At 37.6% G+C, this 23,374-nt stretch overlaps 2 protein-coding genes across 5 annotated transcripts in view; both read right to left on the reverse strand.

The window, feature by feature from the left end:
- Positions 1-518: 518 nt before the first annotated feature.
- plpp5 (phospholipid phosphatase 5) lies at positions 519-10,296 on the reverse strand. Its single transcript, XM_015382599.1, has 8 exons — positions 10,158-10,296; positions 8,233-8,361; positions 8,013-8,121; positions 6,903-6,993; positions 6,714-6,777; positions 6,503-6,627; positions 4,977-5,147; positions 519-4,095 (listed from the first exon to the last, which is right to left on the reverse strand). The coding sequence occupies exons 2-8, from the start codon at positions 8,301-8,303 to the stop codon at positions 3,926-3,928; spliced, it is 801 nt and encodes a 266-aa protein (XP_015238085.1). The 5' UTR covers positions 8,304-8,361; positions 10,158-10,296; the 3' UTR covers positions 519-3,925.
- A 1,905-nt stretch (positions 10,297-12,201) lies between these two features.
- The window catches only part of whsc1l1 (Wolf-Hirschhorn syndrome candidate 1-like 1), a 39,533-nt gene continuing 28,360 nt past the window's right edge, over positions 12,202-23,374 (reverse strand). For all 4 annotated transcript variants that reach the window (XM_015382578.1, XM_015382579.1, XM_015382581.1 and 1 more), the window contains 9 exons: positions 22,685-22,887; positions 22,494-22,606; positions 22,258-22,404; positions 22,057-22,179; positions 21,639-21,755; positions 20,251-20,392; positions 20,066-20,172; positions 19,769-19,973; positions 12,202-17,081 (listed from right to left, as the gene is read on the reverse strand). In XM_015382578.1, the coding sequence (XP_015238064.1) occupies positions 16,828-17,081; positions 19,769-19,973; positions 20,066-20,172; positions 20,251-20,392; positions 21,639-21,755; positions 22,057-22,179; positions 22,258-22,404; positions 22,494-22,606; positions 22,685-22,887 (1,411 nt within the window). In that variant the 3' untranslated portion in view covers positions 12,202-16,827. The remainder of the gene's footprint in view (positions 17,082-19,768; positions 19,974-20,065; positions 20,173-20,250; positions 20,393-21,638; positions 21,756-22,056; positions 22,180-22,257; positions 22,405-22,493; positions 22,607-22,684; positions 22,888-23,374) is intronic.

Raw genomic sequence — 23,374 nt, forward strand, 5'->3', positions numbered from 1 at the left:
TCCCATTCATGTGCATTGGGCTTTTACTTAGATTTCTAAAATAACATTCTTCCTACCTAAAATGAATTGTGACCAGGATTAATTCTAATTTTAGATCTCCATAATAGGCTTACTGCTTGTCAAAATTGCTATTTCAGATATGAAAAATTAATATCGCACATTACAGATATCTACATATCTTGACATCTAAAATATATTTCTGCTAGTACAAATAAAATTACAGATATCAACTACTTATTTTATGAATAGTTAAATTAGAATTCCAGATATCTCAATTTTAATAATGCCTATCTAAAATTTAGTCATACATGCACGTACATGGGTCGTGCACCCTAACCACTGCACCACCTGCCAACTAGTTAAGTTTTAACTTGTAAAATGTATTTAGTTTATGTAGAAAAGGTTTGAAGTAATATATCAAAGTCATAAAATAAACTATGATTTTTAACAAGGGGTATACACATGGTGCAGACAGGTCAAAAGGCAACAAATATTACATGCAAACCATTTTTTACGAGATACATTTCTGGTTTTATTTTGCAATTAATTAACAAACAAACACAAAAAAAATAATGAAATTACAAATACCAGGAGTATTTCCCCAACACAGTAAAGTGTTCATAGAAAGCATTACAACTTGGAATGACAAAAAGAAAAAAAGAAAATCAGGACATCATATCAGCGTGAGCAGCTACATGTGGCCGTGAGCTAAAGCTAGCAAGCAGTTCTGTGAATAATTTCCCTGACATTAGAGCAGAAACCGTAGCATTAACCTAAAACAGATTACATGAAATACAAACTACAACTAACTGATGAACAGGAGTTGTGAGTTTAGTTATTGTTTAACAGTGAAACATGCAGTTTTATCAAAAAGAAGCAGCCTATCAGAAAAACAACAACAACAAAGTGCCCTAGAATATGAATCCTAAATTTAATGAGCATCACATCTGAACAAAAATCAATATTAATGTAAAGTCAAGTTTGCCATAAAATTAAATACGCTTGATCCTATGATCTGCTTGTCCATATTAAAAACATTCACACTTGATGGCATCAAAAGTAACATTTTGAACAGGTTTCTTTCTGAGGTAAAGAAAGGCAGCATGCCACATCAAAACACTGAGTTGCATTTTAACAACAGAGTTCTTACATGTAAAATAACAGGGCAAGCAAATGCTGCAAAACACAGCGTGGACTTTTTTTCCCCCACCAAACAAGAGCTGTAGAGTAATCAAATTCACTAATTATCTGTCATTTCCTTCCTGATAAATCTGATATGAGTGCTGTGATTCTGAGGGCAGATGCGCTTTGAGGCTGCAAACTCTGTAGCTGCCATCATCCGGAAGATGAACAAAATGTTAACATGAAACAGAAAAATCACACTACAACTGAACAAAAACAAGTTTACAATTTCCTTTTTTTTAAATTAAATGTAATAAAAAGTGAGATTTTAATTTTTGGCCATTTACAGCACCTGGCCAGCAGGAGAAATGCAAGGTTAGCACCAGCAGAAAAAGAAGTTACGGTCTGTTCCCCTTTAAATCAAACAAAAAAATCTGGTTCTACAGTCGGTGGAGTAACTTAGTGCCGTCCGTCTCCAACTTTCCATTTCAAGTCAGCTGGCAGAAGGAAGGCTAACGCAATCATCTATCTTAGAAAACATCGTCTGCCTGGAAATATTTATGGCTGCAAAACAAAATAAAAACAAACCCTTATGGTGTTAAAATGTAAGAGTTGCTACCCATCACTTCTGGTAACAGAACCTGTTTATTAGCTTATCTTTAAACGATGCAGTCAGCATGTTTGTGCAGAAGACTCGCTACATGAGAAGACAGACTAACTGAAAAATAATATTAACCAGTTAATCTTTTAAAAATATACTACTGAACAGACAATAAGCACATTTACTCAAAAAAACCTACCAATTTATAAGAGTATTAAATCTACATTATGATGGAATAATTGTTGTAATCTGTTTTAAAATAAAAAGATCATGTTATACATTTTTTCTATTTATTTGAGAATTAATCCAGTGAAGCTGTGGTATTTGCTTAAAGCTCTACAGTGAGGCTTTTATACACCCTGTGCCTATTACTAGAACTACCTCCTGTTATGTTTCTCTTCTTTTCTTGATGTAAAATCCAATTTCAAGAAATTAACCCGTATAAGTAATCCACAGAGCCAGACCTCCACAAAAAACAGACATACAGTACCCCTAAGATCCACTGCAGGAAATCGTTCCTTTACCGTCATAAAACCCTGTAAGAATATGACCAGATGGGCTGTTCCACTATAGCAGAGACTAAAGTTACATTTAAAGTACAGCAGGCACTAGGATCATGGTGAAAAGCACGGAGTGGCTCTGCTACATTTGCTTCTTGTACTATGAGTTTGGCACATGAAGCCAGAGACTAAAAACCAACAAAGTAACAGTAAACAACACCATCCAAAATATACTACAGGAAGACTTGAAACAATCCAAAAAAGGCAACAATACACGGGTAATAATGGCAAAGCCATGGAGGATGGGCATTAATGAAGCTGCATGACTATTAACATTAATTTATTCAATATCTTTGATAACAGCTGTGGCTAAAAATTTATATATATGATTCCTAAATGCCAGAGTATTTATTTGTGGTCCTAAATCATCTGTGACTGAAAAAAGTCCCAGTGCTGCACGGTTGATCTAAATCCATCAAGCTTTTCTAAATCAATAGTGATCAGTCTTTGAGAAAAGAAGTTTGAACATAAAAAGATAGTCTTTCAGTGATGCTACTTCTACGCTGCGACACTCCTGTTTAGAAGCACGCCAATCTGTGACTGATAACGGATTGTGGACCTTTTCCATAGGAGTATGTGGAGAGAGTGGGAATGCCAAATGGTGAGGCAGAAAAAGGATGGAGTGGGGGTTGTTTTTTTTCTCCCCCTCACTCATTAACATGACTGAAGGTGTTATTTAGCTTTAAGCTTATCAAGTGTGTGATGATCAGCTGTAGCAGCTTAGCTCCTTTGAGTCTGAGCTTAATGAGGGAGATGCAACTGATGACCTCGTGGTCTTTGTCTTTTTGCAATGAAAAACTCATTGCATAAACCCTCACCATGTCAAATGAGAGACTTTGCAATATGTCATGGAAAAACAAGCTTGAACAAACATGGAATGAACGCAGTTTGAAACAATATGAAATATGCTTTTCAAGGAGAAGGAATGGAATGGAAGTTAGAAAATTAAGGTCAATTCACATGTCACCCTCCTAATAATCCTTCCATAAGAAATAAGGCAATATCCTGCAGGGTTTCAGGGTTGTGCTTTGGCTACTTTGAGTCCAAAACCACAAGCAGGAAAATGCCCCCAAACTCCAAATAGATTCATGTTTCTGCTCCTGACTTATTTCTTATTTTTTCAGTGGAGATTACGTCAATACCAGCAGATGATCAAAGGCCAGATTTTTCTTTTTCTTAAACACACCCTCAGGTTTTAGCCTTTAAAACTAAACATGTTCAATACAGTCAAGAATAAAGAGTAGTGCAAATAAACACCATAGCTCTGCTTGTTGGAAAAAGTTGCAAGTTTAACAATCAATCAATTAATAATGGCCAAAGCAGTTGAGCCAAAGACTGCAGTGGGTGTGTAGTAAAAACGGCTCAGTCGCCATGACCTAAAGAGCTGAAGAGTTGGTCATGTGGGGAATGAAATCATGACAACCCAAGAACTGACCAATCAGACATGTTCAGCTTTAGTTTGCCAAACTGGAACTGTTGATGTTGTAGTAATTCATTCACATTCATAGAATTTTCAAACCTACAAATGAAAATAGTTAGGATAAACACACACAATTTTTTTTTTATAACCCAACAGCTTTAGAAAAAACAGAGTTCCACATATCTCTTTAGAACGCAGTGGAAATGGCGACCCTTCAGGTGGCTACAGAGGCAGGAGGAAGTTAGAGTTGGTCAACTTTCGCTCCTGTGCAGCTGGAACCGTGTCTCTGTGACGGATCGGCCTGTGGGAATCCGGGTCCTGAACTGGAGGAAAGTGCTGTCGGTAGCAGAGCCAGGCAAAGGCCAGACCCAGCAGTGACCCCACTAACACATCTGTGTGTGGGATGAAGAAAAAAAACAACAGAATTTGGAGTCAAAAAGCGTTTGAAAATACTGATTCAATCTCTCATTTATGTTTAGAATTTCCAAAACAATAAATGATAAATACTATATTTTTTTGTCTCATTAGAAATTTAAAAAGAGGGTTACATATTTGAAGAATATTTTTAATCAATGAGGATTACGGTAAAGACAATTTGAAATACTTCCATCTTACAAGTAATGAAAAAAATATATATGTTACCCAATTATGCTCTTACAGAGCTTAGAAAATACTGTAACAAAACATACGGGGGATATAACAAAATAAAAATTATCTTTTTAATTTTCAGTTTTTCTTTCTTTAATTAAATGTTTATGCAGAATAAGTAACAAGGACTTGAAAATAAAGGAAAATCAATTTTTACAATGATGGTAACATAACAAGAATTATTCATTTCTATTTCTGATAATTTTTTTTTAATCCTTTTATTCACTTTGTTAAATGGGTCATGGAAGGCCAGAAATGTTTTCTAAATATATAGAGGATTTCCACCATATTTAATTCCAGTATTCAATAACTATCAACATTTTTTTTAAACAAATTATTTAGCGTGAATTTACTTCAACTACTTCCAGAGTGTTCAGGATGTACCAAAAAAATAAATAAATACCAAAGTTATATTTTGTCCTTTTTCTGGTAGCATTGTGAAATATCTAACAGTTTAACAAAACGCGATTCACTTCTGATGTTTTATATTAAAAAACATACTTTCCTGCACATTTATTAATAATTTACCTGATTCATTTTCGTCCTTGATAGTCTGGGTATCTATTTTTAAGTTTGTGAAAATGAATGCTATATTTCATGGCAAACAATAGCCTTAAACTCTGACCTTGCCAGTGGTGCTTGTAGTCACAGGTCCTGGAGAGGGCGATTACAGCAGCGACGAGTAAAGGGGTAAGGAAGCTACACAGCCGCCATGCTCGGCCCTGGCCAGCTGGATTGAAGCAGCGCAGCTTTCCTGCGATGTACAATGAGGTGAAACCCAAACCTGCAAAAGCAACTGAGAAAAAAAACAGGAAGTTTAAGGCAACACTGAAAAAACAGAGGCAGAGAGAGACCCTTTGATTATCAGGTGGACTTTTTTTTCATTCACCAGAGTCTTCTGGAAGTGACAACACATCTAGAATCTGTGACAGAAAAACAAACAACTAAAATTGAGCTACCGGTAGTTTGAACATTCTTCTCACTTAATATTTCAGATCCAACATCTTTTAACATCAGGCAAAGAAACGGAGGAAATTGAAAAAGCAGTTTAATATATTGGGATTTATTCTATCTAAACCAACCAGGCTGGTTTAACATTAACTGTAATTATCCACATTAATTAGCTTCACTTTAAGTAACCACAACAGATTATGGTCTGCTCTTTAGAGTCAATAAAAAAAGAAATCACTTAAACAGGACCAGTCTGATGGCATAAAACGATTCCAACTCTGAACCAAAGAGATATGAGAACCAAGTAGAAAGATCTATTAATCTGGAGAAGCTTACAAAGATATTTGTTAGACCTCTAGTTAATCCATGCAAGACATTCTCTATGCAGGTAGAAAAACATGGAAGTCACTAGAGAATCAAAACTGAATCTAATGTTTTAGTATTCATGGAAAATGTCCAAGGTGCCAGAACCATGGCTAATCAAAAGAAAAAAAAGGTTAATCTTACATATCTAAAAAAAAAAAAAAAAAATACAATCCTAAAGAGGATTCTCAGAAAATGTTCTGTGAATTAAACAAGACCAAATTTGAACTTTTTCTAAGTTGTGAATCTGTTCAATCTGTCAAAATTAACAGCATTTTATAATGAGAACATCATACCAACAGCCGCACACGGTGGAGACAGTGTGATGGGATCTTCCTGCTCTGGCTCTAAATCTACAACTGATGAATTTATGAATTCATCTTTCTTTGAACTTACGGTAAATAAGCTGTTAATACCGCACTATCCAGGTTAATTTAAACCTTTTTTACGGATTTCCTCCACAATAATGTAAACTATCATTCTATCAGGGGCATGCTAATCTCGTCACTGATGGCACAATTATTAGGTGTAGTGGATAATTATTTTATCACAACATGTATAGACAGAGGATTAGAAGTAATCAGGGTTGGGTACGACTAGGCTTGAATTAAAACAATGCGGTTCATTTAAGATCTGATTAAGATCTGTATAAAGAAGGATGCAGTAATTAATTCTTCACTTTAACGTCAGATGGGTTTGAATGTTTTTGTGGTTTTATTTTTTACACATAATAAAATGATAAAATATAACTATAAAATATAATATAAATATAACTTTAAACATGTAAAAAAATGTATAACCACTTATACAAGCATGATGACCAAAATAGCTTCTCACAGGAGGAATGTCCGCTAGGGAAGCTTTTTCTTCCCTCTGTGACAACGTCTGGGTCACCACTGCATCGCAGCTCCAAGTTCATCTGACCGTCTGGAAAACAGCGATAGAAGAAGTCTGGTCTCGGCCTGAAGGGGAAAAAAACAACAAAAGAATGATGTCTTCATGGACTGTCACACAAGCTAAACAGTGTACGGCGTTCAAACATTTTTACCTCCCAACAACAAGTTTGATGACGTTGGTAAAAACTCCATTGAGCACCAGAGTCAGAGTTACAGCTGGATGACAGGGGGAAACAGAACTAAATTGTGAAAAAGACACGTCACCTCAAACAGCAAGATGGCGTGAAAATAGGGAGAAAAAAAAAGAAAAAAAAACTGTTTGTAGGGAATTTAGTTCTTACCCAATGATGCTTCTCTCAGATCTCCCTCCTCAGACTTTTTCAATAGGTGAAAAATCAAGATTACAATCAGGGGGGTGAAAACAGCCACACTCTGGAATAAATACACAGAAAAAGGCTGCATTACATTTTAAAATAAAGATCAGCTACAAAAATCCAGCTAAAGTTCCAAACACAAGATATAAAGTAGATTTAAACTAAACATTTTTCCAGGAAATATCAAACATTACTGCCAATCTTCATCTGTACCCTGAACTAATTACCCTGAACTAATTCCAGATGATTCACAAAACATTGTATAAGAGAAAGGAATTAAACAGTTTAATAACTCATATGCAGGTGAAGCATCTATAGAGAGCAAAAAATTAATATATTGGATAAGATTTTTTGTGAAAGATAAAAACTAGTGTAAATAAAGCATAGTTGCAAAAAGGAGGGAAAATTATTTCATTTTAAGATAATCTGAAGTGTTGCATGCATATAAATGATTCCCCCTCATTTAACAGTTTGTAGGAACTCCTTTTGATACAAAGAAAGCAGCAAGAGTTCAGAGTATGTATTGTCAACTCTTGCTAGAGATTCTGAAACGTGTAGAAGTCTGGAATTTGACTAGACTACTCGAGCACATGAATATGATTTAATGGGAACCTTTCTATTGCGACTATGGCTTTTTATGGTCATTAAGCTGCTCACAGGTAGCCAACCTCTGATAGGTTTTCTCCAAAGATGGTCTTGTTGAAGTTTACCATCATCTCTTCCCAGAATGTCCACCATGTTTAACTGTAACTTTGATGTGTTCAGTGTCAGTTTTCCTGCATCATATGGTAATTTGCACTTTGGCCCAGAAGTTTGTTTCTCCTGCATACATTGGCTGACTTTTAATTAGGGCTATCAGGGGGCTGGATATATATATATATCTCCCCATCACAATCCCACTACACTGTTATTTTCTCAGTTTTATGTTGATCTGTTGCAAAAACAAAAACAAAAAAAACAATCAAAAGAAACAAATCAATTTGAAATTTGAGGTTGGCACAACAGATTCAAAGGAGTATTGACACTTCTGCAAGGCATTTTACTTCCTGACATAGAAGGAAATGTATGCATACGTACAAACATGAGAGAGGTTGGTACGTGGTCTGATTCCACACGATGGAATTTATAAAGCCACATCTCCTCGGCCTGGATCTCTCTGTAGAAAGGGGGGAGCTGCTCTGTCACGCTAAGTGAAGCACAAACAACACCTGCATCTCAGCTAATGGGTCCATAAAGCTGTTCTGTAAAGAGCACCACCACATCCACGGCTTTGATTTGGAGAGAGCATATCACTCACAGGAATACAAACAGAAGAGCCAACCGGATGGAAATTTCCGACAGGAACCCACGCAGCAGCCTCCTCTTCATTTTGGTTCTTGGAGTGGACTTCAGTCAACAGCAAACATCTCCCCTCCCCTTTCGTTTACTTAACAAAAGTTTAAAAAAAAAGGGTTGGAAAATGCTCAGTTAATTATAGAAAATCATTACCTGTCAGTGCATCATTAAAAGCTTTTATCATTTTATATTCATAGACCAACTAGCTTTACATGAAAGCTGACCTTAGATACAATGATGACAGTTCATGGGTTTACGTTTTAAAACCTTTGGTTCAAAAACGTATTGGTTAGTCCAGCTCCCATAGGTTACACAATATAGACGGTGTGACATAAATGATGAAAATATAATTAAGCAGCATATATATCAGACGAAAGCAGTGAGCTTGATTTATACATTTTAGAAAACAACAATGAGATAGTAGAAATCTTTTACTTTTTGGTTTTCCAATAAAATTACTCATTTAGCATCTTTTCCACCATTTTCCTGCTCAACATCTCTGCAGTGAAGAACTTTATATTAATATTGAATATTATGGTGGTGGCATTGTTTAGATCCTATCATGAATTTAAAACACTTTTTTTTTAATCTTGACTGAAGATCATAAATGTCTTGCATGACAGAGACCAGCTAATTAAGCAATATAAAACAAACTTTTATAATGTAGGTAGAGATGTGAAGCGTTAGTAGTGGGAATTCCCCATACATGTCTAAAGTTTAACAAACTAAAGTTTGTTAAGGTTAAGGAGTCCTCATCTAAATAAGTACAATTTTAACTTGTGTTGCATCTATGAGAAGACTAATCAGTAATGTTCTTCCCAGTTGTTAAAAAACAAACAAACATATCATTCATTTAATGTCAGGCTGTATGATTTTTTTTTTTTATCTTTATGCCATACCCCGAGCATTTTTCCCATTAGTGAACAGGATGTTGTCATCTACATACATTGCAAGGTCTGTCATAAACCAAAAGGAAATCATTAATATATAAACTAAAGCTGAAGCCCTGCACTACCCTTATGATGAAGTCTTTAGAAGGGAGCAGTGTGTAACTTTTTTATACTAGTTTCTATTTTTTTAGGATAGATAAACTGGTTTAATGCTTGACTTGACAGGTTATAGTAACTAATTCACAAAATAGGGGTATAATGACTGACTGTATCTAAAGCTCTTTGCTAATCTAGAAAGGTCTAAATTTGTTTTAATTTTATCTAAGAAGTAGCAATATGCTGTTTCTGTGGAATAGATATTTCTAAAACCAAACTGGAAAGGATGCAGAAGAACCTTAATGTCATTTTTAGTTAACTTCTCCACAACAAACTTTTCAGGAACTTTTCTTATAAACAGTTTTGGATTACAGGTAGTCACACACCACCTGTTTAACCCTGTAATAGTGGTCCCCACGGTGAACAGCTACTAAGAAAAATCCTTTCCCGTACACTAATGTAGTATTGGGTTGGAAAATGTTTTTCTATCAGATCCACTTTAATTCTTAGAGACTTGACTCGACTCTCCGGTTTCGTCACATTCAGTGCTTCGTTGCACTAGAGAGTCTGGGGCGAGCTTCAGTAAACATTTAATGTTAGGACATTAAAGGGAAATGTCTCTCATCCCGCTGTCTAAAACTAAACCCTGACAAAGGCCAACATACTCCTCATGTAAATCATCCACATCCAGGTGAAAGTGAGCGCCACCGTAGCTAAATACACATTTCGGTCATTATAAATATAAAACCAAGCTATAAACCACCGCCTGTCGAAAGAAAGGAAAGTAAAATACAAAAAATATAGCTGCAATAAGCTAAGCTAACATTTGACAAACAGCACATCTTTTATCTGTTTCATTTCCGTGTTGTCAATCACAGAACCGAGCGTCTCGATTACTAACCTTAAGCTGGTCGGATTTTATCTCTTCATCCTTGATTTAATACATTCATATAACAAAGCCTCAGCATCCTTTTATTTTCTATACATACACACTGGAGGTATCTGAAGAAACAGATGTGTCTCGGAAGAGGAGGCGCGAGTGAAGCTAATGGCTAAATCTGAGACATCCGGTTTGAACCTTCACAATAAAAGTTGCCACATCAGCACGGCGAAAGGTTATTTTGTTTCCAATATCAAAACTATATGTGGTTTTTTATCGCTTCATACATTTTATGGATTAAATTTCATTGGTTGGTTACAGTGAGCATATTTTTTTTATAAATGCATTGTGAAATCACAGATACACTAATGTCACTAAATTAATTGGTGAGTCGAATCATTTTTAAAAGATAAATTTAAAAATAAAAATAATGACATCATGAATTAAAGAATTTTTTATGCCACTTATTTAAACTTGTCATGCCATTCTGAAAGGCGGAGGATATATATATATATAAATATAGATATATATACCTATATATGTATACATACACACTACTCAAAAACATTAAAGGAACACTTTGTAATCAGAGTATAGCATCAAGTTAATTAAACTTCCGGGATATTGATTTGGTCAGGTAAGTAGCAGAGGGGGTTGGTAATCAGTTTCAGCTGCTTTGGTGTTAATTAGATTAACAGTGGTTTTACAGGTGGAGGCCACTGACATTTTTTCCCCTCCTCATCTCTTCTGACTCTTTTTCACCAATTTTGCATTTGGCTAGGGTCACTGTCACTACTGTTAGCATGAGGTACTACCTGGACCCTACAGAGGTTGCACAGGCAGTCCAACTCCTCCAGGATAGCACATCAATACATGCCAGAAGGTTTGCTGTGTCTCCCAGCACAATCTCAAGAGCAAGGAGGAGATTCCAGGAGACAGGCAGTTACTCCAGGAGAGCTGGACAGGGCCGTAGAAGGTCTACAACCCATCAGCAGGACCGGTATCTGCTCCTTTGTGCAAGGAGGAGCACTGTCAGAGCCCTACAAAATTACCTCCAGCAGGCCATTGGTGTGAATGTCTCTGACCAAACAATCAGAAACAGGCCCGATGTCCTCTAGTGGGCCCTGTGCTCACTGCCCGGCACCGTGGAGCTCGATTGGCATTTGCCACAGAACACCGGAATTGGCAAGTCTGCCACTTGTGCCCTGTGCTTTTTACAGATGAGAGCAGATTCACCCATAGCACGTGTTACAGACGTGGAAGGGTCTGGAGAAGCTGTGGAGAACATTATGCTGCCTGTAACATTGTTCAGCATGACCGGTTTGGTGGTGGGTCAGTGATGGTCTAGGGAGGCATATCTGGAGGGACACACAGACCTATAGAGGCTGGACCGTATAGCTACACCGTAACTGCCATTAGGTATCAGGATGAAATCCTTGCACCCATTGTCAGACCCTATGTTGGTGCAGTGGGTCGTGCATGGTTTCGTGTCTCTGTGTTGCCCTGCAACAGTCTAATGACCAGTACACTGGGTGTACCCTTCTGCAGGAGGTAGGCACTGGCCTCACCGCGTTTGTGAGAACTTGTACCACATATCAATTCCACCCAAGTATCATCTATGCACACATCTTTTATTTTCCTGGAGGTCAGCATGGCCAAATTATGTGCATTGACATGTGGAGGCCACATCAAAATTACAGATCCCCACCTGGAGTTTTAATTTAATATCAACACAATATACATATATTTACCTAATTTACGCTCCTTATTTTTGACAGATGACACTTCAAATGTATTAATGTTTAGGTCAGTAATGGTATTTCTGATAAGCCACATTAATTTGACTGTACTTGGTCTGCTTTTCCAACTGGCTGACTGTACCTTAATATTAAGTGGAATGATGGTCGGTGTGGTGTTCTATGTATGTATGCTTGCTTTGGTGTCTGCTTAAAAACAAGTAAATAAAGTGCGCATTCTAAAAAAAAAAATAAAAAATAAAAGAAATAGATATATCATATCATATTAATATAGTCCTCAGAGGGCCAAAAATTCAAGCATGAAAAGGTTTCACTGAGACAGAGTACAGCTTTATTAAAGTCAAACTTCAGGCATGTCTGAACTCTTCAAACTCAATTTCAGAATGAAAAAGGACAGAATCAATATCCCCAAATAAAAAGACAGGTCATGTACAAAAAGAAGAGTGTCTTCTCAACAGTCACACACATATAGAAGCAGAATTTTACAGGCAAAACAAACTGAGAAAAAAAGCACACCACAGTAACATGAGTCTATGCAAATCCAATGCAAAGTATTTACAAGTTTCTCGACTATGTGTGGTATGCAGTAACACAGGTAGTTAACATGGCGATGTGTGTTCCTCCGCGGTTTATCCGAAGCAACATCTGGAGAGATAGATATGACCCCCAGTCAGAGTTACTGTGAATAGGTTTTCTATGAGTAAAAAACATGAGTGCTTATGCAGGTGAAAATATTCATTTATTCCAACACTATTTGACAGCATGTCAGGTCAGACCTCACTGACAGACGGCCCAACATTGCACAAAGTAAGACGTCACAGTGAACTAAAAACATGCCTTTAGACAAACAAAGAGGGGGGTGGGGGGTCCTTTCTAGAAAAGAAACCAAAATCTTCCTTAGAGAGTCAAGGGTCACTTAAAGGAAAGCAATAGAAAGCATAGAATAGGCAACATCAAAATAAATGTGGAAAAAATAGAAACAATTAAAGCAGTAATACTTCAGTTGCATCAGCTCAGCAGGGCTGAAGAAGACCAACCGGCACAAATAAGCAAGCATGATCATGCGATCCACAGGTGCAACAAAAAACAATAAAGGCAGTTCGGGTTTGTTTGTTTTGCAGAATCTCTGTGCAATGTGGTGAAAGTCAAAACAAAACCAACAACCAATATATGAAAAACGTTGGCATCAATCTGTCCTCGGGTTTGGAAGTATGCGCGTCACTTGAGCAACATTCAGCTACAACAAAAACACAAGCTTCAATGAGAATAAGACACGGAATCAGAAGACAGTTTCTGAAACAACAAGAAAGCAAAGAAAGCCTGTGAGAAACACAAAGAGATAAAGATCAAGTTTAAAGTTTGCAAAGGAAAGTGCCTCAATGATGCACTGAATGAAGCTAAATAAAAAATAAAAACAGCAGGTTAGAAAAACTAATTGTTTTCAGTTCTTTGGATCAGAATTTTATCATTAACCTAAACTAAAAGAGTAATTTCCTTATATTTCTAATTATAGTCAGCTTATTCTGTTTGAGGTGAATATTTGAAACCTCTAATGGATATCACAATCTGGGGTTTAATGATATCTGGAAACATTTTTAAAGTGAGAGAAATTAAGTAATATACCATAAAAATAAAAAAAAAACTATTACAGCCAAGCAAAATAGTCCATTAGAAAAAAAAACAAAAAAAACAATCTTTCAATTTTAATATATATATTTTTAAACTCACATCGCGAACGTGTTTTCAGGTCAGCTACAAGCATCTGGGATTTATTCTAGTCTTAATTAACTTGAGCAACATAAAAATGGGCAGAAATAAGAGTGTAGTCAATTACTGAAGGAAAAAAAAAATCCCCAAATAACTTTTCTTTTTTTTTAAACATTTTACTTAAATGAAACCAGTGCTGCTGAAAGACAACAAAAGAGCACATATGGTCTTGGTATTAAAAGACACTTTAAAGAAAGTGAAAAGATCATGATTGGCACTTTTACCCCCCTCTGACCTCAACCGTTAATGGAACAAAACAAAGCAAAGCAGAGAGACACAATTACAGAAAATCCTTTCATCCCCTCACGATTACGTTTGTCACGACTAAACCTGACGTTCCAATACTGAACTGCTTTAGAACACAGCGAGTCGTCAGCTGCTGTCACCAAATGTGGAATCATTACAGCAAATGTAAGAAAGATGCTCAGACACAGCCGGAATACATAAAACTCCCTGTGTGTGAGTCTTTTTTTTTTTTTTTTTTTAACATTTTACCTTTATTTTAATGGCTGTGTTTGTGAAACCTAGGTGGGAAGAGAGACAAGTTACTGCAGTGGTGTTTGAAAACAAAAATGAACTGAATCAGTATAAAATGTGGTGCAATAAATACAAAAACTTTAGTTTCGACTTGATGAGGGATTTAAAAACACTGTACAGAAGTTTGTGTTTATACATCATACTGGACTGGATTTTTTTATTTTTTTTTTGTTATACCATTTCTTCATGAAATAAACAAAAAAAAAAAGTGCCTCTGGAGGACTTTTTTTTTTCTCTCCTCTTACTCCAAAGCAGGGGTGGCAGTTTATTTCCATTTGTGCCCCCCCTCCCTTACCTCTAACCACAATTAGGCCACTTTAGTTAAAAAAGAAAGCAAAAGAAGACGTAGCATTCACAATGTTTCTAACAGAGATTCAATTCCAATGTTACAACAAGAAGAGGTATCGTTTTTGAAATACTCAGTCATGTCTGTATTTCTGTCTGCCCATGTGAAAGTGCTTTTCATAGGTTTGGCAAAAAACAAAAACAAAAACAGAAACACAGTACACTGGTGAAATGAAATTACCGAAATGCTCTGCACCCCAGCAGCCCAAAAAATAAAACAAATCAAACTTGAATCAACAGCACCAGTGATCACAAGCTGGGCCCCCCTCCAATTCCTATACAGAGAACATGAAAAAGAATCAAAAGACACAAGATCATAAAAAACCCAAAACAGGATGTTGCATCATGAGAGCCTTCACCCTCCAGATTTTTTTAAGTACTTTATAATATGGTGAGCCAATTATGTACACAATGGCGAGTGGGACTGGCAATATGAAATCACAAGTACTTCTGTAATGTCATACCATTACACTATATACCATTATATTTCACCTTAATAGGACTATTTTCACAAAGAGGTCTGCGTAATGTTCAACACCGAAACAAACAAACGTAATACACCACTCACCAAGATGAAGTGAGAGAAATCTGTCTGTAAACATTAACAAACATAGATACTGTATTTAATTATATTCATCTATACCCCATAAGTATATTAGAAAAGGATGTTTAAGGAAGGTTGGAATGTAGTGTGATTCTGGAAAACATCCCCCACCCACTCTAAAAAACAAACAAAACAAAAAAACTAAAGAAAAATGTTAAATTGCACAAATTTGGTCATTTTTCTGAGTTCTTTTCAACAAGATAGAAGTAGTAGTAATAGAATGGGGGACTGTGGGGGTGATGAGGAAGAGCTGCCTCGTCTTCATCGTAACAAGATCCTTTATGCGGCGTACAGCAGCGAAACGGGGGGGAGGAGAGCAGCATGGTTCGACTTGGCACCTCCCCTCTTCCTCTCTGACCTATGAGATCTTCAAAGTGGCAACGCTAGCAGGACTGTGAAACCGTATTGGCCCCCTTTACAGGCTTCTTTTGTCTTCGCATTTAACATGTGCTGGCTTAAACTAATTTTAAAAATCAAGCCGAAATAATCCAGTAAATAATAATAAAAAAAAAAATGTTTTCCAATGATGATTTCATTTATTGAGGGCGAAGAAACAGCTACTGGCAGCATCCTTTATCCATGTAAAGGCATACTGCCCCACTTGGATAAATCCTGAATGATCTATTATTAACCAAACATTTATTAAAGCTGCGTTTAGTTTTACCCACCACAAAGATCCCTACAGACCGACACACCTGTAAAATACCTAAATCCCTTAAATTGAACCAGTCTGACAGCTTGAAGTAGGCTAAAATATTGGAAACAAAAAATGCATCATGCCTCGATCTTAAGTAATTCTAGTTCAGTTACTGATAATGGTTATAAAGCTGATTCTAAAGATTTTATACTCCACTGAAAAACAGTGAAAGCAATATGAGAAAAACAAAAAAACAACTCATGATAGCTGCGAAGCCTCCCAGAATTGACTGCACATGGGTAAAAACTCGCTTATCGCTTTTATATGGCACAAAAAGGGAAGCTAGTCAAAAAAATTTCTAGAGTGTCGTGGTCAAAATCTGAACCTCTTTTTGATAATGTAGTATCATTTTAAAGAGGTAGCTAATACTCAAAAACCAAAGCAGAGGAATTAAAACAATAAGATAATGGAGATTTCGAAAAAAGATTCTGGCACAACCATTACATTTTGGAGGATAATTACTCTTGGACAGCTGTTTAACTTTCAATCATCAAATAACTTAAAATCTGGTTTTGTATTCAAACTGATATTAGATTTTGTTCAAGCGAAAACAGAAGAAATCAGTGAAGGAGGTTATATACATTTTCACAGTTCTGTGTGAACTCTACAGCGGTAAAAATAATGAAAATACAGGGGAAAAAAAACAAAAACAACACACGGTCTGCACCCTCAGATGGGCACAGGCGAGCTGCAGAAAGTGTAACTACCATACTAGTCTCTTAATGGCAAGAGAGGAGAGAAAAACAGCGCACGAATGTGCAGGGTCACCTTTCCCTGTGGTTCCTTGGATCGCTCTGATCTCACTGCCAACAGCATCAGGGTGTTCATCATCAGCGTGTCCCAGCTGCCAACAGCAGCCATTGCACCATATAAAAAAAAAACAAACAGAAAAACAAAAATACACTGTATCCCCCTAGGGGAGTGCACTGCTGCAGATATCAGAGAGCACTTCGCTGGGAATGAGGTATAGTGAAAGTTGGGGCTTCAATCTTTAGCCGGCCGCCCTCCCTCAGACTCCTCCTCGACGGGGCTCCCATCGAAGCGGCGTGGCTCTGTCGAGCCGGAGCCGAGTGGACTGAGTGGATTGTGGTTGGAGCAACAGAGGCGGTCGTCCAGAGAGGAGGGGGTGAGCGCCCCCGCCTCGTGGTCCCGGCAATACGAACGCGGGCAGAAGTCACATAGAGATGAGGCAGAGGCGCCGCATATGCTGCAGCTGTGCCACGGGCATTCCCAGCGTCCTGCAGTCAAGGTAATACATTTAAGGCTTAGGTCCCAACTCACAAAACATATATACCCATATATAGACAGCTAAAAACTACAAAAAGAAAAACCTCAACCAATTGAATACAGAACAGAAGCTCCACAAACCTGTCTGCAAAAGTGACACTTTTGTCATTTTTCCATCAAGCTCAGAGCACTTTATATAATCTTATATAATAGATCTACAATGTAAAGAGAAAGGTAGCAAACATCTCTTGACAGATAAAACTCTAAAAGCTGTGTTGTGGATTTTTCTAACTCCAGCAGTATTTTGGTGAGAAGCGTGCTACACCCTGGACAGGTCACCAGTCGATCGGAGGGTAATAAAGTCCTAAAGGGCAAAATATCATTTTTGAGCAGAAACCCTGCATGCACAGAGAGCATGTGAAAAATTCCATATCCAAACTGGGAAAAAAATCCAACTAGAGCGCCCCCTTTAAGTCAGATTTTCAAAGTTTAATAATGATTGCTTTAGGTTGCAGACAGGCTGGGACTGGTAATCTGTGATACCGGGCATTTGCCCGGTGGGCCGGTCCTAAGCTCAGCGTGGAAGGGCCGGCCCTCCTTAAATCTCACCGGCCACATCACCTTCCTGTGACAGTAAATAGCTCAAGAAGTAATACAATGTTAACTACCTAAATGACGCATACAGTATATATAACCCTTCCTTGTGATGCACATCCTTGTGACGGTTGGCATATGGTGTAATTTTCTATTTCTTCAAACTGTAAAATACTTGCAACAAACTAAATTATAATAAAACTAAAATGGTTTCTTTAAACCAAACTACGATGTTCCTCTTATATTTGGCGAATTTTTGTTTGAATATTTTGAAAAGAAATGTGCATGTTGGGGTTTTATATCTAAAGGCTAATGTTTCCCGTCTTACGTGCATTGTTGCCAGGTTGGGATGCTTCCCAATCTGGCAGTTTAGGGTGCAAGTGTGAACGTTATGCAGCAGCAGTCACTGTCGCGTCTGTGTTAATAACCAAAGTTGGCGGGGGTCCATATTTGGGCCGGTGTAGATGGAAAAATTCCAGTGTTGAAAATCACTCCAGTCTGAGTCTCATCGCAGACATAATCAAAGTTCAACAGCTGTTAAATTTTATGGCATCACCCATGCCACTGAATCTCATTAAATCTCCTATACTCACATTATTGGTTATGTAAGATGATATCTTTAGTTTTAGTATGGTTCAACTTTTCTATAAAAAATCATGGTTATCCATGATATTACTCGATAACTTGACATAGATATTAATTTTTGTAATGTTTTCTGACTCTGAGATTTGAATCAAAATCCTTCCTCACTGGTTACCCAAATGTCATATCACCTTAAAGAAACAGTAATCATCATGATGTTAAACCCATTTTATCTCACCTAACAGAGGTTTTAAAAATCAGCCACTGCCAATCTTCTAAACTTTATTAATATTTGAGAAAACTACCTCATTTGCAGCTAGAAAAAAATTACATTGTTTCACAGGTATTGTTCAATCATTTTTAATGAAACACAATTGATGGATGTACTAAGAACATATAACAGAATAAAAATATGGTATCTGCAGGTTAGGCTTTCTGAAGATTAGCCATCAGCCAATTGTGCTCCCCTATCAATGAAAAACTTTTTTTTTTTGCCTTGCTAAATAGATACCATACCAATGTTGCTGATAATATGTGTTAATTTTTAGAGTAAAAAAACTAAAAAAGCTGACCACAGGAAGAGCAATTTTTTTCTTTTGTTTTCACTAGAAAGTATGAACATCCGGGGTTAATTATTTTCCCAACAGAGCTCTTATTTAAGCTGCTGTTCATTCTTTAGGCAAACAGAGATACCGCCTGAATTTAATGGCCATGTTAACAAGGAGAAACATAAAAACTGGCAGAAATTTGTCTTGCAAAAAGTCTTATTAAAAAACTTCATACAACAGGCAAACAAAAATGCACATTCTAAGGTCTCAAGAATAGTTAGAAAAATCCTGTATTCAGGATATTTAGGATTTTTAAATATTTTATATATGTAGCCTTTTTAAGACCTTAAAGGAACCCCTGTGTTCAGTTTTCTCTTCTTTTACATATTTTAATTTTTAAGTGTATAGAAAAGGAAGAAATGCATTGTTAATATCTGCTAAAGGTAACAGCAGGTCAGGGGCCAGCAGCATCACAGGGGTACTAAATCTCACTGTTTTTCCACGGTTCAGCAAGAAGGCGTCCAACTTGAGTGATAAGAGTTTCCCAGATCAGACTTCTGAGTTCATGTGAACCAAATGCATCCTGGTGGAGGCTTCATCCTTCTGTTGACTGAATTTTCCAGCTAATTCTTTGTAGGAATTGCCTGGTTGGTGCTAAAACAGTTCAAATAACTAGGTGACAGTTAAACGATTTTTTTGTTTGGTACTTTGAAGAATTACAAAAATAATTTGGAATTAAATGTGTTTTTAAGACCGGCAGTGAAATATACAAATTCCCAAATGACTATTCCTCTTTGCCAGGTTGGTTTTATTGTCAAAGCGTAACACTGGCTCATGTGGCATAGGTAAAAATCTCCGTTTGGAGGCTACTTTTAAGTGATGGCAAGGCGTTTGAATAAATCGATGATCCCCCTTAATTAAAGAAGAATAAGTCTGAAGCATGCACATCAGAATAAAATCTTGTTTTGTTTTACCGTATGGTGGTTTGGTGAGGTTGAGACACAGCAGATGATACGCTTTTGGACAATCCTTCCTGTCACACATCACCAGCTCTCCACCTTCCCCGCAGCAGAAACAGAAGTACTCGTGTGTGTGTTTGCCCTCTGGCCGCAGCTTCCGCTTCTTTGGCTTCAGCTTGGCGGTTTTGGCCTTCTCCTCCTTCTCCATCACAACAGCACTCTGGAGGACACAGAAAGCAAAATAAATAATGTCAGATGGGGAGCTTTGAGTGCCAGGTTTGCTCTCAGGAAGGCTGATGTAAACGTTCTCACCGCTGGCTGCACCCCGAGGAATCCCGAGCAGTTGTTAGATCCGCAGTGACACGACATCCTCCTGTTGCCCACACAGTGGAGGTTGTAGTTGAAGGTCAGCTCCGTGCCTGTTGATCAACCAAGATTAATGGTGGTAAATGGTGAGCCCCAATGTGAAAAAAAACAAACATCCGGCCTTAACTCACCGGCCTCGATGTCACAGAGGGCGAAGAGCCCAATGCGGACGTCTCCGTTGACCGTCCACTTCTGGGTTTCACAGTTGGGGCTGCAGCTGTGGTTCATGAACCGAGATGAGTTTCCTTTTGGGCCGGCGTCTATCACACGGTCCTGTCCAGGAACAGAGAGGTCACAACACCAAACACCTTACTGGGCTGTTCAGAAACTAGAAGACACTCAATAACATTATTGCCATGTTATAAAGGCTTTTAATTATTTATTTAAGTTATTTTACCAAGAGTTGCAACATACCATTTTAATTAAAATTAAAGAACTGAGCAATCAAAATGACATAGTTTTGGCTGGACATTTAACCTCTTCATAAATTCTCGAACAAAGACCCATTTTTTAGGATCAAGATGAAATTTGGGGCCAACATCTTAATATTTCCATCTATGACATTGTACCTGCTGCAAAATCTAAATGATACCAAATTTTAAACTTTCCATCTCGACCTGTCCAGCTTCGAGGAATAAAAAATTGACAAGATGTTAAAGAACAACCCAGAAACCACAGGTGGAACATCGAGGTCACCATCTACAAGGGCGTGGTTTTAAAATCACAACAGAATGAAAGTTCTGACCAAGACAGGAGCCCCCAACCTCAAAATCCTTGAAGCATGAATGAAATGTTCTACTGCTCACATGGACCAACCACATAACTCCTGTAGAAAAACTTTCCTGGCATCACGATGAGTCTTTCTACCATAAGAAAACTGTCCCAACAGTGCAAGGAGGTGGTAGCATGATACTGGGGGTCTGATTTGCTGTGAGGGAGAATTCATAAACCATTAAGAATAATGAAAACTGTGAGAGGGATACAACTTTAACTCCAAATAACCGTCCTTTGGTTAACTTTCTACAGGACAGTTATCCAAATATTAGAGGATGTGGGTATACTTGTGCAGCAAGGCTCAAAATGTTTAGTCTCTATGGCAGATTTAGACTATAAATAATTTATTTAACCAAAGTAAAATTGTTCAAATGGCAAAACTGCTGAAGGATAACCATTTGCTTTTTGCATTGAATTGTAAATATTATCTCTCCTACACCGTTTACATTTTGATCACTGCTGCACTTTATAAATAGAAATGTTCATCTTCACTGCTAAGCTGCTTCTCATCACTGTCAAAAAGCTGTGTGTAACGTTGATTATTGTACACGCTCTGTTTACAAAATGACAAAAAAGGTTGTCTAAGTCTTTATTTTAACAAATGGTAAAAGTGAGCATAAACATCCAACCAGAGCTGTAAAAACAATGATTTTATAGGTGAAATAGATCCTTTTTTTAAATCCCAAACATGCCAGAGCTTCAATAACACAATCTAAGATTTCCATAGTAACAGCAGCATCTTTACCTTGGTAAGAGTCAACATGTAGAAGTTGGTCACGTGATTCTCGTGGGCCCGTTTGATTCGCTGCTGGCACTCCTCCGAGTCTATAACCTCTCCCACGTACTCTGTTACAAAGTCACCCTGAGGGAAACATTAAGTGTCACATTTTTATTACATAAGGTGTAAACCAGACGCTCTTATATGACTAATCTGTAGCTACAAAGGCAGCGGTAATGTCAAAAACAACGCAAGTCTTTCAGTCGGACACATTTTCATAAAAATCTGCTCTGTATTATCGATTGATCAACAAGTAGTCCTCAGTAAGACATGCAAATACCCCCAAATGTCCAAGAAAATAAAGGTCAGAGCAAAGAAAAGAGGTCATTTTGGTGCTTAATACTTAAATTCTACTCAAAGTTGGGGGTCTAGGCATGAAAGTCACCTTTCGGAGCGCTTGGTTTGTTCTGAGCCCCCAGCCGCACCCCTCTGTCTTCATCACCTCGGTTTCTGCGTACAACCGCTTGGAGAAGCACTGGTTCTCACATCGGTCTCCTGCAGGACACACCTGATACAAACGAGTTGAAAGGCCTTAGGTTAGATGTATACGACTGTCATTACCAACAGCAGCTGCAGGTCTACAAACCTGTGGATGACACTCATACTGCAGCATGCGGTTGAGACACTGGGAGTCGAGGCTGCAAGGATGCTCCTCTGTTGGTTTGCAGTTGCACCGAGGGATTTCAGACAGGTCGGCCACGTGCATCTGTACCTTACCGACTGGTTTGTTGGACTGTTACATAAGAATTAGAGTAAACCAGGTAAGATGGCTTCTTTTGAGGCATTTCTCTCAATGTGGAGACACATTCAAAGGACACAGACCTTGATGAATTTGTATGGTGGGGGTTTACGGGAGTTGCGCTCCTGCTCTAGAGCTTCCCTGCTCTCCCTCTGAGCCTTGAGCTCCTGAAACCTCCGAGCTGCTTCTTCCAGAGCTGAAACAGTAACAGTGTCAAGGAAAACCCCTCACCATCAAACATACAGACAGGGAAAATAAAAAGGTAAAAACTCACCTTTCTTGAAGGTTTTGTTGATATTGATCTGACCCGTGACAAAGCTCTTGTCATTTTCCACGTATGGGAACACCCGGCCCTGGTTGATCCAGTAGTAGTCGTGGGAACCGAAGAAGAAAACCGGGAAGTCGCCCACGTCGTGTCGAAGGCTCTGGATATTTGGTGGCACAAGGCGGGGGTTGCAGATCTCAGCTGGCCACCATCTAACGATGAACGAGACGGTGGGTGTAAGGAGAGGGAAGAAGGTGACTATAGCGTACAGAATCTGTAGTGTTCTATCCGACTACTTCACCTTTAAAACGTTTAAAATTGGGCCATATAACAAGGTTGATCATTTTACACACTAATTGTTTTTTGTTGCTTTTCATTCACGCCATCTGTTCAAACTTAGTAGAAATGCTGAAATGAATGAGTTTAGCATTACAACCTAAAGTGTTTCTGATCCACTTTTACTTTCAACAACCTGCAGAAAGAATTGAGGAAATATTTTAAAGATGGAAGGCGTTTCTGAAGCTTTAAATTAGCTTAAATAGATCTGATCTCCTTCAGTTTCAATTTCAAGGAAAAAAACAGAAAACCCAACTAAACATAACATCCTGTTTTAGATGGGGACGTCAATCAGTTTTACATCTAAGTAAATGAAAAGTAAAAAAAAAAAAAAAAAAAAAAAAAAAAAAAAAAAAAAAAAAA

The sequence above is a fragment of the Cyprinodon variegatus genome, unplaced genomic scaffold (assembly GCF_000732505.1).
Source record: "Cyprinodon variegatus isolate N-32 unplaced genomic scaffold, C_variegatus-1.0 Scaffold260, whole genome shotgun sequence".
Lineage (NCBI taxonomy): Eukaryota > Metazoa > Chordata > Actinopteri > Cyprinodontiformes > Cyprinodontidae > Cyprinodon > Cyprinodon variegatus.